Source organism: Telmatherina bonti, assembly GCF_933228915.1.
Source record: "Telmatherina bonti genome assembly, chromosome: 7".
Taxonomy (NCBI): Eukaryota; Metazoa; Chordata; class Actinopteri; order Atheriniformes; family Telmatherinidae; genus Telmatherina; species Telmatherina bonti.
In genome coordinates this window covers 32,698,383-32,714,869 of record NC_136625.1, presented here as the reverse complement: position 1 = coordinate 32,714,869, position 16,487 = coordinate 32,698,383, and the positions used below count along the sequence as shown (strand labels likewise).

The following is a 16,487-nucleotide window of genomic DNA, read 5'->3' as shown; positions in this document are numbered from 1 at the left end:
AACGCCACAGCGCGCGCACCAGGCGCTCCTGACGTACACGGCTGCGCCGCTGACGCACTGGCGTCTGATTGGAGCAACAGCGACTAGAAACGGATGCATTTAGACAAATAATTTCAACTGGGAAAGCAAAGATCTGTGAACTCTGCTCACTTATTTGTGGTAATCTCAGTGTACACACAGCTTAAAGCAAAAACAAAGAGAGAAAAGAGAAAGAAACGCGCGCGCGTGTGGATCTGTTTTTCTTTTTTATGCTCCCACCACGCCGCGCCGTGCGCGCGGCCCCACCCCTGCTTCTCTTCTGCCCGACTCCCTCAGGATATTTTTAGCTCTGATGATGTGCCCTGTCAAATCACGTAACGGAAACAACATCAGAGGGAGAGAAGAGAGCTGCTGCGGACTCAGTCAGACCCTCAGAGGAAGAAACCTGCTGCAGACGAGATGAAACCTGAAATTCATTTGGCGTTTTGCGTCTTGGTGGTGCTTAACACCGGCTCATCGCAGACAAGAGGTAAACCCCTGGTGTGTGTATGTGTGTGAAGGTGTCTGTGGCGTGACTTGGACTCGTCGACTCGGCAAATGATGCTACAGCTTTTATTGAACATTCAGAGAGCTGCAGGCTGCTTGATAAGTTTCTTGATGTACTTTTTGTGTGTTTATTAAACACTTCAGCAGGACGTGGAAAGATAATTCACATCTTCTCTCATCCTGCAGATCAACAGTTTCTTCTGAACATGGATAGGGCCTATATGTGATGTCTGTCTTCCTGCAACTTTTATAGCTCATTTACACACCTCGTTGCATCTCACTGCCACGTTGGACCAGATTAAACTGAATCTTAGAGACAGATAATAATCATAGTTAATAATCTGCTGCTATGTTTTCAGATTTAGTTTGATATTTTTCGACTCAATCTATGGTTATTCTCGCATATGTTTCTAAGGCTTTTTTTCATTCTAATCGGTGCAGACATGCAGGCTATTCCCCTTATTGTTAAATATTCTGTCCACATAGTTGCATAACAGAACAATTGCCAAAGGAACTGCTGATTCAGTGAGTCATGGGCAGCAGCCATCACGGACTGTTTGTCGTCAAAACTATTTGTTTGAATTCACTTTTTAATCTGCAGGACTCTGCAAAAGCAGTCAGGTGTTGTTGTAATGTTTTGAGAAGAGTTCTCCAGGCTTTGTGGGGCTTTTTTTTCCTTACCTATTTCCAGTCCAAGGTTTTATTTCTCAGTTAATCCACCTGAGTTTTGAACCCTTCAAGCATACATAAAGCATCTGCACTCGATGGATGAGTCAGCAAAGAACTAAATCCAAATGGCATCTTCAGCCACTTTATCATTTTCACTCAAATGCATACATTTTATTCCCACTTATCTATCATATCAAAGAAAAATATAATAGATAACCAAGAAGTTAATTATCAAACAATGACTGGCCAAAAAGTGTCAGCAAGGTGGCCTTAAAAATGAGCAAACTGGACACTCAGGGGTCTGATGAAGGAGTGCAGGACTAAAATTAGAAAATACAGCAGATTATTAGGATTTGACAGTGATGTCTGTAAGAAATAAAAGTAAGATGCATCTGGACCTTCAGTTCATTCATCTACTGTTTACTGAAGCTTCATGGTCTCCATGAAAGCTGCTTGTAATTGAGATATTAAAGGAAAAAGGGTAAAAATTGCTGAGTTTTGACAAATGACACAAAAACTGGACTGAAAATCAGCAGTAATTTTTTAAACCTCATAACTTTTTATTGTATTGTTTCTTACAAAAATGTTCAGCACAGTAACTGATGAAAATGTTTAACAATTCATGAATTAATAAAAAAAAAAGCTAAATTTTTTTAATACAGGATTTTACCTCTACAGACATGCAATGATTTTTTTTTTTTTATTTATTAGTGATATTTAGAATTTATCATAAGTAATTCTAATGTGTTCTATAAAAAATAAAATGATATATAATCATGATAATATCATGTAAATCTTGTATAAGATATAGTTGTATCATTTTCTTTTCCTACTCATTGCAAAGGTAAACTTGCATAATTAGATTATGTTCAATTATATCATATATTTATTTATTCTCCGGTGAGTGGAAACGTATTGATTGACTCACTAACATCCACTGAAGTGGTTTATTTACAAAAATACCATCCTCATTCATGCATATGCAAGAAAAAAGCATGTAAATTGGTGTTCACTATATGGCCACTATGCATGAAAGGGTTCAAAGTTGAGAATTGAACCACAAGATTCTCTTAAATGATCTTTTTTGTTTGTATCTACAAGGTCAGAGTCGTGCTACTCCTCCTGCCTTCACAGACACATATCTGAACAAAGCTGGAACATCAGCATCTCCTGACCTGATGGAGGATCCTGGAAATGATCTGCCACAGAGGGGAGGAAGTCCTGCAGGCGGGGATGAAACCTCAGCTGAACCCACGACTCATTTGTTCACCTCAAGCTCTGCAGAAGCCACATCTCAGCACACACTCATCAGTACAGCTGCATCTCTCTCAGGTATTCACACATATACACTTCTCTTTTAAAGAGCTCTTATCATCAAGAACAACTTGTCTTTTTCTGTTTCTGCTCATCTGTCATTTTTCAGTTCACTTTCTTCAGACTGGAATCAGATTATCACACGACTCACAATAAACGCTGCTTGTTTGCAAACAGAGAACATCTTCTCAGACTGACTTTCACCGCCAGCAAAGTTCCAGGAACACAGTCCTCCCCTGACCCCCACATGACTGGTCCAAGCCCGAGAACGTGACCTCCTTCTAGACTTCCCCCTTTTACAGATCAGATAAATATAAACTCCTCAGCTGATGCCAGCTGCCTCTTTTAGGTGCAGAGAGATGAGGCAGTTTGGCCGCAGCCGTCATTTCCTGCCCCTGCAGAACAATACGGAGGCTGTTGTTTGGCTAAAGCTGTTTCTCACTTTAAAATACAGAAAATGTTTCTCTGATTTAGGTTATTTTACTAAATGTAGGGGAGGGATTCTCCAGATATTCACTTCATAGCTCAGAAAGCATTTCTGTGATGCAGCTGAAAGCTCAAGGAGGTTTAGGAAAATTAAATGAGTCACTGTTTGTGCCTGAAAACGCTGTCTGTGAACCACATGATCACATCTGCTTTTTAAAGGGTTTCTTGACTCTGGACAGCAGCTTTTATGTCAGTGGGAGTGATTGATTTTCCCGAGCAGAGCATTCTAGAGCTACCCCTGGCTGCTCAGGCTAAAGCTCATTTCCTTTGAAGATATTGTCTGCACATTTTGAATTGACACAGCTCTGCACTTACATGCCCACACTTTCAGCTGCTGCAGACCGGCTTTCATCCACGCCGACTCTTCTGAACACCATCCCTCATCAGACATCAGCTACTGAAGGCAGAGGCCTCCCGAACAGCAATTCCACCGCCACCTTTTCATCACAGTCACTCCACACTGTGCACAATGCAAGCTCCACGGTCTCCACCTTCACCACAACGCCACGGTCTGAATCACCGCCTGCAACCTCGTCGTCAGATCAGGTGCCTGCAGCACCGACGCATGAGGAGGTTCCCTCTCAACTGAAAGTCGGAGACGAAGGTAAGTTGATCAGATAGAAAAAGAAAGTACTGATTTCTGTCATTTTACTTTTAAATTTAATAATTTCCTTTTATAAATCTAGACCTTGAAGGGTCCCACCACCACTCAAGCTCCCCTTTAGACCCCCTGCTGGCTGGTCTGCTCTCAGTGTTCATTGTCACCACTGCTATTGTCTTCATCGTTCTCTTTCTCAAGTTCCGCCAGCGGACAAACCACCCTGAGTTTCATCGTCTGCAGGATCTTCCCATGGTAAGATACAGAAATCTACATTATAGTTGTCTAACTGGGTAAAGTGGAAGCTTTTATCAAGAGAGAAGTACTCAATATAACAGTCTAAAGTCCAGCTGTACTGCAAAAAATGTAGGATTCTGCAGCATTTTTGGAGCATCACTCACATTTGAAGACCAACACAATGGAGAAAATCCTGCCTGAAGTGCTTTAAATTTACGACAGTAAAACTGCTGGACCCCTTAGGAACTCTCAAATATACAAAATTTCATCCCTAATTGTTGGTAACAAGAAAATCAGTTGTGAATTTAAGTGTTGAAATATTAACTCTGAACAGAAAAGAAGTCCTATGTTGTATCTTTGTGTCAAAGAATAAAATACTCCCAATCAGGCTTGCTAATATCAAAGCACGGTGGCATCCAGACGTTTGGGTAAAATGTCTCTTACTGTTGGAGATGATGTAGTTCATTTCCAGCAGTTATTAATCCCTTGAAAACTGATCTGTGTTACTCAAAACGTTACATACACATATACATACAAAATAGATGCGTTAAAATGGCTTGGGAGTGTGATTCTCCATCTCTTCTTTTTTTGCATTATGGTAAATGGGAATCTAGGGAATTTGGTGGCCCTGAGCACTCACAACTAGTCGACACTGGTCTTCTCTGTATGTTCTGACTTTACTAACAACTGTAAAATATAAAGAAAGGGAAACTACATGATGTGTTTGTATGGACGTAAAAATATCAGGATGTGTTTACAACAGAAATATCTATCGATTTAAATGATATTGAAATAAACTGCTTACTATCTAACCGTCACAGCTGTTAGCAGCTGTAGACTTATTTTTAATAGTCTATGCTAGGAGCTAGGGTAGCTAACTTAGAAGCAGCAGCTGCTATGCACAGTTGACCATACACTGCATATAAAAAGATTAGATAAAGATTAAACATTAGATAAAAAGGTTATGCCTGCTAGCTGCTAACAGAGGCCGCCCCAGCTAGCTAATAAACCTAGCTATGCTAGCAGCTATGACGTCTTGATAGTATAGCTTGCAAAGCAGGCTGAGTAACTGGGTAACTTATATTAGTTGCTTTAGTTTCTCATGCCATCAGTTGGGGTTGGAGCCCTTAGAGATATGTCCCCATTGTTTCACAGTTTAGCTGCAATTTCATGGCAGAAATGATAAGGAAATATGAAGAGTGCGTTACCTTGGCTCTGCTATAGGAAACACTGTTTTGAGTTGGAGTGAAAAAAAAGTGTTATATAATTATTGCTGTTCTCTGAGCTCTTCATTTGTGATTCTGTATCTTTTCTGAAACTTTATCTCGTTAATTAAATCAGTGTGTTACCGGTTTGAGTGGACCCCTCCCAGTTTGAGATAACTTTCAGCTAATTAGCATTGGGTTAGCTCATATTGTCAGCTCATACTGTCAGCTTGAGGGCTCTGCATCATTCTGCTGGTGGAGGACTGCAATAAAAGCTCATGCACATTATCTGTAGAGTCACACTTCCACATAGTCTTGATTCACACCAACCTGTTGGTATACCATCACATAACTCTGCTTTTCTGAAACTGTAAGTTTACCGGTGACTAAATTGTGCTTGTATGTCTTGTAACTCGGTTTAAAAAATCTGACAGGCAACTTTACAAGGATAAAAATGTCAGTTTTAGAAGAATTGAAAGACAAAAAACTCCAGACCACTCAAGACTGAGCTCCCAAAAACACTTTATCCTGCTCTCGAAGCTGTGCTCAGTGTATATTTTGCAATTGCTTTTGGAAATGTGAGGATCAGTCAATGAACCAATCAGTGCTTTGCACGAAAACCGACAAAAACCCATCTTAACTCATCAAGTCCCCCCACCCAGACCACAAACCAACCGTACGTTAACCAGGACTTGTACTTTTAACACTAATTGTTGTTGGTGGTAAAATGGTGGGATTGTTTGTATGCACTGACAACTAGAGACAGATTTACTGTTTGATCTTTTTTTTTTTTTTAAATATGTGACACCTTGCTGTTATGTTTATGATGTTTTATTAAATCAATTGACAATATTGACTTTTTTACTGATAATGTTTTTTGATAGTTTGATAGTGTGATAGGAAGTGTTTTATTTTATTTTTACCCCTTTTTTGGCATTATAATGTATTTTGTAAAATTACTGTTGTCCGTGTTTTGTGTGAAGGCCTAACTAGGGACGGGCATGATTCCTGGTGAACACTTATCCCAAACAAATTTAAACTCCAGTCCTCGAGGGCCTGTATCCAGCAGGTTTTTGTTGCTTCTCTCCATCAACACATCTAATTCAAATCAAATGGATCCAGCAGCTTCTTGTCAAATTATCTATTCATTTCAGTCGGAGCATAGAGACAACAAAAACCTGCAGGAAAGTGGTCCTTTAGGACTGAACTTTGACACCTGTACTCAATACAATTCCTAACTCTCATCAATTGCATTGGGGAAAGTAAAACACTGGGAATTTAATAATAGATTACAGACTGAAAAAAGAACAATAAAAAAAATAGAAAAATAAATAAGTAAAATAAAATAATAAAACTGGAAAATTGAAATGGAAAATAATGATATAATCCCATTTATTGAGCATTACTGCTTGTTCCAATCAAGGCTCGTGGGAAAGTTTGAGTCTATCTCCTCAATCTAATCATATAAGTTAAATATTAAAACAAGTTGTTTAAAATATGGAAAAAAAGATAAACATCTTTACTAAATAAATTGGTAAAATACATCACAAATTATTAATAAAAGCAGATTTAACATTAGAGATTTGGAGAGTAATAAATATATAAATAAAACACCCATTTATGAATATTCAATTAAAAGCTTTGTTTATAAGGTAAGTCTGAAGTTTTCTTCAAAGAATATGAATTTTCCCAGCTGCCATCAGGTCGTCTGGACTGTGTCTGCAAGACGCAGCGGTGGCAATTCCTGGTCCAGAAAGTAAAAGTCGTTCCATGTTTTTGGATCTACCTGTACATTTAGAACAGGTGTTTTCACTAACAGGCTTGTTTACCTGGCAAATAAACTCTGCTCATGAAATTCAGCTAGTTTGGTGACTGGTCGGAACAGCTGCCGGACAGGACCTTTACTTTCTTGACTGGAAATTGCCACCTCTGCCCCCTCGTTCTAAAAACGAAGACATCTCATTTGGTTTTAAAAAAAAAAAAAAAAAAGTGCAGTACTATAGTAATATATATGTCCCTGACAGCAGCTCACATTATTTCAACATGCAGTGATGTTGTCTGCTTGTTATGTAGACTCTGTGTCTTTGAAGTATTCAGTAAGACAGATAATAACAAGAGTCTTATTGAGTTTGAACAATGGTTAATTGAATATCTTAAAATATTTATAAAAGCATAGAAATGCACACATACTGTATATAATCACTGCAGCATTTATTTGTTTATGTATTTTTCTGTTTGAGTCACGCAGCTCTCGACATTAAACAGTCCGCATATGCAATTATTCCTTTTCTTGTCTTTAATGTGGGCTGTTTTTGTACAATTGATTGGTATTGTAATTTTACTTATTAAATCATAAAAAAAAAATCAGTGGTAACGCCCATCTGTGAAGGCTGCTGATTCACTTTAAAGTAAACATTATAGCAGAACTTATGACGTCATTTTCTGCAGGATGATCTGATGGAGGACACGCCGCTCTCCAGGTACACCTACTGAGGAAGGCTCCTGTCCCATCAGCCGCTTCCACAAATGGCTCAGAGCACATTCGCAGATCAGACGCTGAACAACAACCCATTTGGACGTGAGGAGAACCACTGCCTGGAAACATCTGCGTCTCTTCTAATGAATTCCCTGTTGTGATTAAAGGTTTAGAGTCAGTGATGAAAACGTTTCACAAGGATTCTCAGAACGCATCTCTCTTAAATAAGAGGTTTTAGACTCACTTCAGCATTCTTCCACATTCCCTTTAAAGCTCTGGAGATCCTCAGTCAGGGAGAAACTTCAAGTTTTCTTCATTGCCTGATACAAACTAAAAGCTTCTCTTTATGTATGCACTGCACTTTAAAATGGCACAAATGGCCACACTGCCCCCTAGAGGGCATGTGAGGTAGCATATAAGTTCTCCATGAATTACTTCTGAGAACCTCAAGTTATGGAGCACAGAGCACAACGGACATACACGGACCGGGTAAAGTGCTTTGAGACACGTGTGAAAGTTTCCAACATACCCCAAATATTTAAGGATTATTTCTTATGATCCTTTAGGCGACCAACTTTTAGTGAAGTGCACTTTCAAAGCAAACTGCTGCCTTAATGCTGCATCTTACAGAAAGTCCACAGAAAATACTAAAGGATGAAAAAGAAGCCATAGCTTTGCATAAACAGGCAAGTTCTTTACAAAAGAAAGTTGAATGATCCAACAAAGTCGCCCCAAGTTGTAAATGGAGTTACACGAGTTCTAATCAAACTAGGGATCGTAGTTTGAGGACTGTTAAGTCTTCAATCTGGTTGTTTTTCATACTGAATGTTAAATTTAACAATGTTCACCAAGACGACACTTTGCTAAATCTAACAGAGTAAAAATTGTAAAGCTATGAACTGTTTAAAATGCTATAAAATGTATTAAATATGATCACACGGTGTTGACTGAAGGTGAGAAGCAGTAGGTGAGGAGCTTTACAGCTTGTTATTGTTCTGTCGTAGGTGGAGTATTCATGCAAGTTTGCTGCAACTATTGTACAAGTTTTAAGTGTTAAGTTACTGCTAAGTGATCATGTTTCTAATAAGATGCCATTAATATGTAAGAATGTAAGGATTGCTTGCTCCTTTAGTAATAAAAGAGAAAAAGACATAAAATCCTATGTGGTTTGTGCTGTGAAGGTGAGCTCTTGTGCAATACTCCGTCATTGTGACCTGTGCAAAACCCTTTTGTCATGCAGGATTTATTTATGGGAGTGTTCAGACAAGCATGTTGGCAGAGTTAACACACCTCCCTGGACAAGACAGATGGCCTCTGAACTGTGACTTGATGTAAATAAAGGAAACCACTCCCTTTACAATCATACACACCCTTTTGGTGATGCAACCTAATACTCAACCAGCCGCCATTAGACACTGATAAGGCCAAAGATAACCTACACCACACGTTAATAGTAAATGATATCTGGATTTGATTTATAAAGAAAAAAAAAAAAGGAGTGAAAATGTAAATTATCAAGGTTTATCTTTCATTTGAAAAGGTTTTACATGACATCACATGTTTCATTATTCATTTAAGTACAAAATATTAAATGCAAAAATTACTGGACCATTTTTGCCACAAAAGAGTCGATTTTGTTACGTTAAGCAACATGACAATAAAGACCCCATGCAGCAAAATGACTACAACTTTCAGTTCAAGGTGCAGTTAAAACTCTCCTGCATGTTAAAACTCTCCGCCAGCCTGTGCATGTACCACATACAGTAATCTAAATACATCCATTCCTTTGTATGTAGAACTGGTGAGATCACCTGTGACACTTAACCCGCTGCACAGGTCAGAGATTAGCACAGACTACAAGGAGTGCAGTTTACACAATGTTATCAATGGTTTGATTATTATAATGATTGAGCAAGCCCCAGGCTAAAGTCTTCATCCTCATTACTGGGCAGGTATATCACGGAAGGGCCTCATTCGCGGTCCAGTCCAGCCCAAAAGGTGACGACCAAAGTTGAAAGTGGTTATCATCATCCCCAGCAAAGCCAGATTCCCAAATGCACCTCTCATTCTTTTTTTAGGATCTAATGAAGATGGACAGCAAGGATTTTAAACAAGGAACTTTAGCACTGGGTTTTCACACAGTAGCTAATAAAAGCATATAAAAATAGTTCTGTCTTATGCCATCTTACCTCCTGTAGAGTAGCCGTGTGCGTACACCTCTCTGCTAACAATCCACACAGCTCCAAGCCCGCTGACTAGACGCTGCAATAAACACAAGAAATCACTCAGATTTGCTTAAACCATGTGTTGTATTTTAACTTGGAAGCATCTTGTGTAGCACGCAATATAAAACTCACAGGGCAATGCACACCACCAACAGCAAGGCAGAACAGAAAGGCTGGGTACACCTCCAGCCTGGTGAAAGGTGACAAAAGTGTGTTAACCTTCACCTGCATTCACTTTCTTATCAATGCATGCTATCTTGGAGCAACAGTGTGTTTCTTTCTTTACTCTGCAGGTTATACATACGTGTTCTGGTGTGCACGCTGGATGCAGTTGAAGATGTGCCCAGTTTCTGGGTCGTCACTGTACATCTGGGGGTACTGCACAGCAAGAAGGAGATTATTTACATACATATATTGGTCTTAAAATTCAAAAGGGCAGTTTAAAGCAGACTACAATCCCGCTCACCTTTACATTGTACTTTCTCCGGGCTTTCCCTACTTTCATAGCCAGGTGTCCGACCATAATCATACTGGCAAAGCCAGTCAGCACCACATATCCATACTCCTTAGAAAGCACGACCATCCTGCAAAACCCGGCAGAGGAATAGTCAATAAGTTATGGTTGCTCTATCTTCTTTTTTTTTCTGTTTCAGTGCAGGTTTATCTCGTAACCTGCAAGCTAGGTCCCCAAACCCGCGCTACTGCTGTTATTTGTGTTGCAAAATGTAAAAGAAACAAGCTGACAGGTCTCCAGCCAACATATAAGTTTTAAAGCGAAGAGCGGAAAACCAAAGGAAGGGGGGAAAAACGCAGGACAAGGACGTCCTGCAAATGGAAGGTCAACGGAGCGGAAGCATTTCTATGCCTGAATTAGAAAGAAAAACCGCAGAAGTAACCACATTTTAAGACATTACCTGAAAAGGTGTAGGTTAGGTTCACAGCTCTGACCCTCAGACGTAGCGGCAGATGCAGCAATGAAGTTTCCTTCTCAACGATTTTCCGTGCGTGCGTCATTACGTAATGTTAACACACGCAAGGGCGTGACTGTCGACGCTTGAAACGTCATATTCTTTTGATTTTTCACGCTTTTATCACTAAAATGGCACCATTATCCACCTTTCTCCTCTTCCTTTATATTAAATACACTGTAGAGTCTTCGTATTTCCTTCTGTCATGGTACATTGTTTAAATCTTTTATTTCTTTCCTTTAGGCAACACTCTTCTAGAAGAATTTACATTAAAATGAAGTGTAGACGAGTGAGGGTGTCGGGATTGGGTATAAATAGAACATTTACTGAGCCAGTGTTTCTCAAATGGGGGTATAAGTACCCCTGGAGGTACTTGTTAAACATTCTAGGGGTATGCAGAAAAAAAAAGTTGATTAACTTTATATACTTTATATATAACTTTATATAATGTGTCTGTCTGTGTGTTTCCTTAATGTCTGATTTTAAACTGTAAAGCGCTTTTAGTTACATATTTTATGTTGGAAAAGCGCTTCATAAATAAAGTTTGATTGATTGATTGAAACTTGGGCATGAGAGTGTTGGATGAGTGTTTCATATGTTTTACCTATGTGAGTGTGTGTAAAAACATGAGTGGATGTGTTTGACTTTGGGTGAGTTGTATGTTTTTGTCTGTAAAGGCTTGTTTTTAACCTTGTTTTAGTTTTGCTTTTTATTCTGTAAAGCACTTTGTGCTGCTTTTGCATGAAAAGTGCTATAGAAATAAACTTGCTAAACTTAAAGGTCTGACCTCAGTTTATATTTTGGGGTGAGTCAGTTTAGGTGGTCAAGGTTGTGGTGGTTAATATTAGGTCTCACTCACAAGGAGCTATTATTGTGAAGGAGTTCCGGTTTCGAGAGGGAAGTTGTTGCTTTTGCGGCCAAGATTGTTCTCTTGTTCTTTTTGAACTGGTGGAAGAAATAAAGCGCTAGACTCAACCTGCTTTCATCTTGCTTTTCTCTATCTTCCACAAGGTTACTACACAGATGAGGAATATACACATATGTGCATCTAATATAACATATGGATCTTGAAAAGTTGCTCTGATCATAATGTGAAATATTTTTCATCACCATATACCCACAATTAAAATCTTTTTTGGTTTTGTAGATCCATTGTGATCTGTAAGTTGCAATTAAATGTGTAAATAAGTACATATGTCAAATAAAATTGTATAAAAAATACTGAGGCTATTGTGAAAAAAATGCCAACAGAGTATTTACCTCTCTGCAGGAAACAGAATTCTTTTAATGTATCTAAATCCATTTTATGTGTGTTTTATCACTCTTATTGAGTCTTTTCTTTTCTGTGTTGGCATCACAGGTTGTCAGTGAAGGACAAAAGCAGCTTGTCCAGCATTGTGAAAACTTGTGTCAAGGTCATGGGTGTGCAGATCCCTGTCTGCAATCTCTGTGGAACAGGCGGGTGCTCCAAATAGCACAGAGTATTATCCATCACTCAGATCATGTTCTGAAAGACAGACAGGTTTGTCTAGATGTACTCTTGGAGATGCGATCTTTAAAAAAAATTCTGATTTCAACATGTAGAGTCCTACATGACCAAGCACCTGGTTATATCAGACTTTTTACAGCCATATGTTCCCAGCAGGTCTCTGAGGTCTGCGGATCGGGGTCTGCTGGTTGTTAAATAAACACTGCTGAAAATCAAAGGTGACTGAGTCTTTGAAGGAACTTCTCTTCCTCCCAGCCTGAGTCGTACCCTGCCTTCCTGACGCCACCTTCACTCTCTATCACGCCCTGCCTCACCCTCCCTCTCCAGCCACAGCTGCACCTGATCATGTAAATTAACACACCTGTCCACAATCACCACCACGTCCTTTAAAACCAGCTCATTCCTCCCCAGCAGTCACCAATCCATCGTCGTATCCAGTTCCATGACAGCCTGAGATCGGCAAAGTCAGTAATCGCTTTTAAAAAGCAGCTAAAAACGCATCTTTTTAAACTGGCTGTTATTTAATTTCTTTGTATGTTCTCTATATTGTTTTGTGATTTATTGTGAAGGACTTTGTGATTTTTATCTTGAAAGGTGCTAAATAAATAAACATTTACTTTACTTTATCTCGCTTCCAGCAGGAACACAAATATATGCAAATACTTTTACTTCTTCTGCTGTCAGGCTTTTAAATTCTAGTGACAGTGCTTACTGTGAGGTTTTATGTCTTAAAAAGTGTTTTAAATTCATTTCGTTCCATCGAACTTGTCGTTTTGTCAGATAGTAAAACTGTGACACTTTATGGTGGGATGCTCTCATGATCTTGAGTCCTGCACACTGATGTTGACTAACTATGTGGATGAAATCCTGTACGTTGCTTAGACCCATGGCTGTAAATGGAATTGACACTTGGGGATATATATAGTTGTCAGAATCTGAGTTAATATGTTAGTAAAATTAGTTATAAATGTTTTACATAAAAATCTCAGAGACAAAATGTATATATATTATTTAATATAGGTTGTATGATGTTCATTCACAATCCTTACTGGTTTGAGAACTGGTATAATATATAGCTAATTAGGGTGTTAAAACACAGTACAAGACTCTCTAAGAAATAAACCTTTTGGTAGAGCTCAAATTTAAGTGACCAATATAAATCATTGATTGATTTGTGGAATTAACCCTGCTTGAGCCATTCCTACAACCAAATACCAAAATGTTATTTCATTAATGTTTCAAGTTTAGTTAACTGTCATAAATATATTTATTATGATTGTTGGAACTAAAAATATGCAAAGAAACATTTTCCATTGGGTTTTTTTCTTAGTGTGAGCATTAAAGGATTAATTAAGCCTATCCATTACTCTTGTAGCTGCTGGGTGTGAGGCTGATGTGTACCAAGGTGGGATCAAATTAAACTGTTGAATGAGTCATCTGGAGAAATTAGGTAAGAAATTTTGTTTAAAGGCATTCTTAAAAGAACAGTGTGCCACATTTTGCTTTGACATCTCTTTTTATTTGCTTAATGATTCACTAGTTTCCCTTCAATCCCCTTTAATTTTATGATTTGTTTTTTTTTTTAAATTTTTTTGTATAATTTTTTTGTTAAGTTTTCTACTAATTTGAAATACTTGATTTTTTTTTTTAAATTTATTATTGTGCAAATCTCATGGTAACATGTTCATAAAAATGTATAAAAGTCACAAAACCCATTTCTTCTTTCTTCTGTTGCTCATTTTAAGCTAGTCACCTTAGTCTACATGAGTAATTGCTCCGAGTTCCTGCCATGTGATTGGCTAATTTGACAAAAAAGATAAAAAAAAGTTGCTGAGTCATAGTATGCCCGTTTCCGATCATCTGGTTGAACTCTTCTCTGTTTGTGTGACGGCTTTCACTGCAGTTAATCTTTATTTTATTACTGACATTATGGTATGGAATTACAGGCACAGGTGCAAGATGGCGTGGCCCTTTTGAAGTGACTCTATGGCAGCAGATAATACCGGGGCCCTGATCCAGAGGACTGGAGGAATGTTGTCAAATAATCTGCTGAAGTGATGCGAGGTAAAATGAGACGGGACCCGACAGGCCAGAGTTTCATATCATGTTGAGGCTTGCAAACCACTGTTCCTGATGACATTTGTGAATCAGACCTACATACCATGAGGATATAACATGTAACCATAAAGTTATTTTGGTCATTGCCACATGTCATGTCAGGTTAGACCTGCATCACACCAGCAGCCAGAGCAGATTGGCCTGTTTGACAGCGGTTGTTTTGACTAAAACAGGTTCTGTGAATCATGACTAACTTTATGCATTCATTCATGTATTTTCTCAACCGTTAGTCCAGTTCGGGGTTGCAGGAAGCTGGAGTCTATCCCAGCAATGACTGGGTGAGAGGCAGGATACACCCTGGGCAGGTCATCAGTCCATCACAGGGCCAACACACAGAGACAATCATTCACATTTACTCCCAGGGACAATTTAAAGTAACCAATTAACCTAACATGTCTTTAGATGGTGGGAGGAAGGTGGAATACCTGGAAAAAGCACACACATACACCGGGAGAGCATGCAAACTCCACACAGAAAGGCCTCCGTTCAGACCTCCCCCAAGTCGAACCAGTAACATTCATGCTGTGAGGCCACGGTGCTGACCGCTGCGCCACTTTTATGTGACTAAAATAACATATTAATCTTAAGCTGTTTGTTAAAGAAACACATAAACAAGATTTAGTCCCTTATGGATCAAATGTGTTATCAGGGCTTTTCTACTGATAGTTTTTTCTTATTCATTCTCTTTTTTGTATCATTTTAATATAAAATATGACTGAAAAAAAACCACAATAATAATATGAATAAATCAAACACTAAAGGTGTGCAACAGTCATGCTGTCATGACAGGAACATGCTGGAGGTCTTAGAATAAATGTGACTGTAGTAAGAATATATTATGATGGGTGTGTGTGTGTGTGTGTGTGTATGTTACCTTACCTTAGAGCAGTGGTTCTCATACTGGGGTCACGACCCTTATGGTGGTCACAAGATCATTTCAGGGGGGATGCCAGATGATTGTAAAAATAAATATATAGTCTACATTTATCAAATAAAATCTTTAGCCTTCATTATTTATTGTATTTATTTGACTAGTTTATGTTCCAAGTTGCACCATTGCATTAAAGAATAACTCCAAAGTTGTGAAGTCTTTCACTGACAGTTGTCATGATGTGGAGTTTGTGTTGTACTGTTAGTTCTGGTTTCCTGTTTTATTTTGTCATTTTTATTGTTTAAGTTCTCTCATGTCTTGTTTCCTGTTTTTCCTACTGTTCATTAGTTCCCCAGGTTTCAGTCTATTCAGTACACCTGTGTCTTGTTCTGTTTCTGTTGGTTCTTAGTTTCAGTTCCCATTTGCCAGTTTGTTTTCTGTAGCTTTTCCCTGTGTTCCTCGGCTAATTAAAGACCATTCTAAGCATTTACTCTGCCTCCTGTCTCGCCATCTCATCACCACCACCTCTCCATGACAACAATGGCAATAAAACCAACTTTTACAAGGGCTGTCATAATTACACCATTACCTTGGTGTTTAAACACATCCCTGCATAAACAATAGAGTTGTTACACATCTAAAAATCTCAATTTATTATCATTTCAGTGAGAAAAAGCTGATTTTGGGCATGCAGGTGCTTTGTCACAGCAGTGACCCATGTTATCCTCCTTATTTATGATGATTCTGTCAGTTTTCTTGTCTTAAAATGAGAGAATGGCTAATTAATTTAGTTCACTCAGAATCAATACAGTATATCTAATGTAAAATGGTCACAGTTGAAAAAAAAATCTTGTCTTTTTGGTTTTAATTGTTTTCTTAGGTGAAAACATCACATTTCCTTGTGAAAACCCACGTGGCTGCAGTACCGGGTTTCAGTCGCTAGGTGTCCTTGTAGTGCCGTTAAATATCTTCAGTGTAAAACAGCTGTGGGAATTTCTTGAGTCCACATGGAGAGAACAAGTCTGAAAAAATGACAAAAACCTCGCAATGTAAACAGAAAAACGTCATTTGGTGGATGTTAATGCGTCTGACAGGGAAACACTGAACGTGTACTGTCAGTGTGCAGCGGGTTGTTGGCTTGTCAGCTTGGGGTATAGTTTCTTTCACGTATTTGTCAGCCGCACATCTGTCCTGCTCCTCCTCCTCCTCCTCTTCCTCCTCCATCGTGCTGAGTCTGATTCAGCACTTCAACACCTACACACAGAACCAAGAATAGACCCAGGACTCCACACCGAGACTGGAGAGA

At 38.8% G+C, this 16,487-nt stretch overlaps 2 protein-coding genes across 2 annotated transcripts; one reads left to right on the top strand and one right to left on the bottom strand.

Moving 5' to 3' along the window:
- Positions 1–380: 380 nt before the first annotated feature.
- Positions 381–8,631, top strand: LOC306757883 (uncharacterized protein). The gene is made up of 5 exons (XM_079243056.1): positions 381–508; positions 2,296–2,526; positions 3,326–3,598; positions 3,681–3,847; positions 7,483–8,631. Exons 1-5 carry the CDS (start codon positions 439–441, stop codon positions 7,525–7,527), a joined length of 786 nt encoding a protein of 261 aa, XP_079099182.1. The 5' UTR covers positions 381–438; the 3' UTR covers positions 7,528–8,631.
- Positions 8,632–8,814: 183 nt separating this feature from the next.
- On the bottom strand, positions 8,815–10,751 carry mgst3a (microsomal glutathione S-transferase 3a). The gene is made up of 6 exons (XM_079243125.1): positions 10,650–10,751; positions 10,202–10,319; positions 10,040–10,113; positions 9,868–9,925; positions 9,700–9,772; positions 8,815–9,591 (listed from the first exon to the last, which is right to left on the bottom strand). The coding sequence occupies exons 2-6, from the start codon at positions 10,316–10,318 to the stop codon at positions 9,452–9,454; spliced, it is 462 nt and encodes a 153-aa protein (XP_079099251.1). The 5' UTR covers position 10,319; positions 10,650–10,751; the 3' UTR covers positions 8,815–9,451.
- Between the last annotated feature and the right edge of the window lie 5,736 nt (positions 10,752–16,487).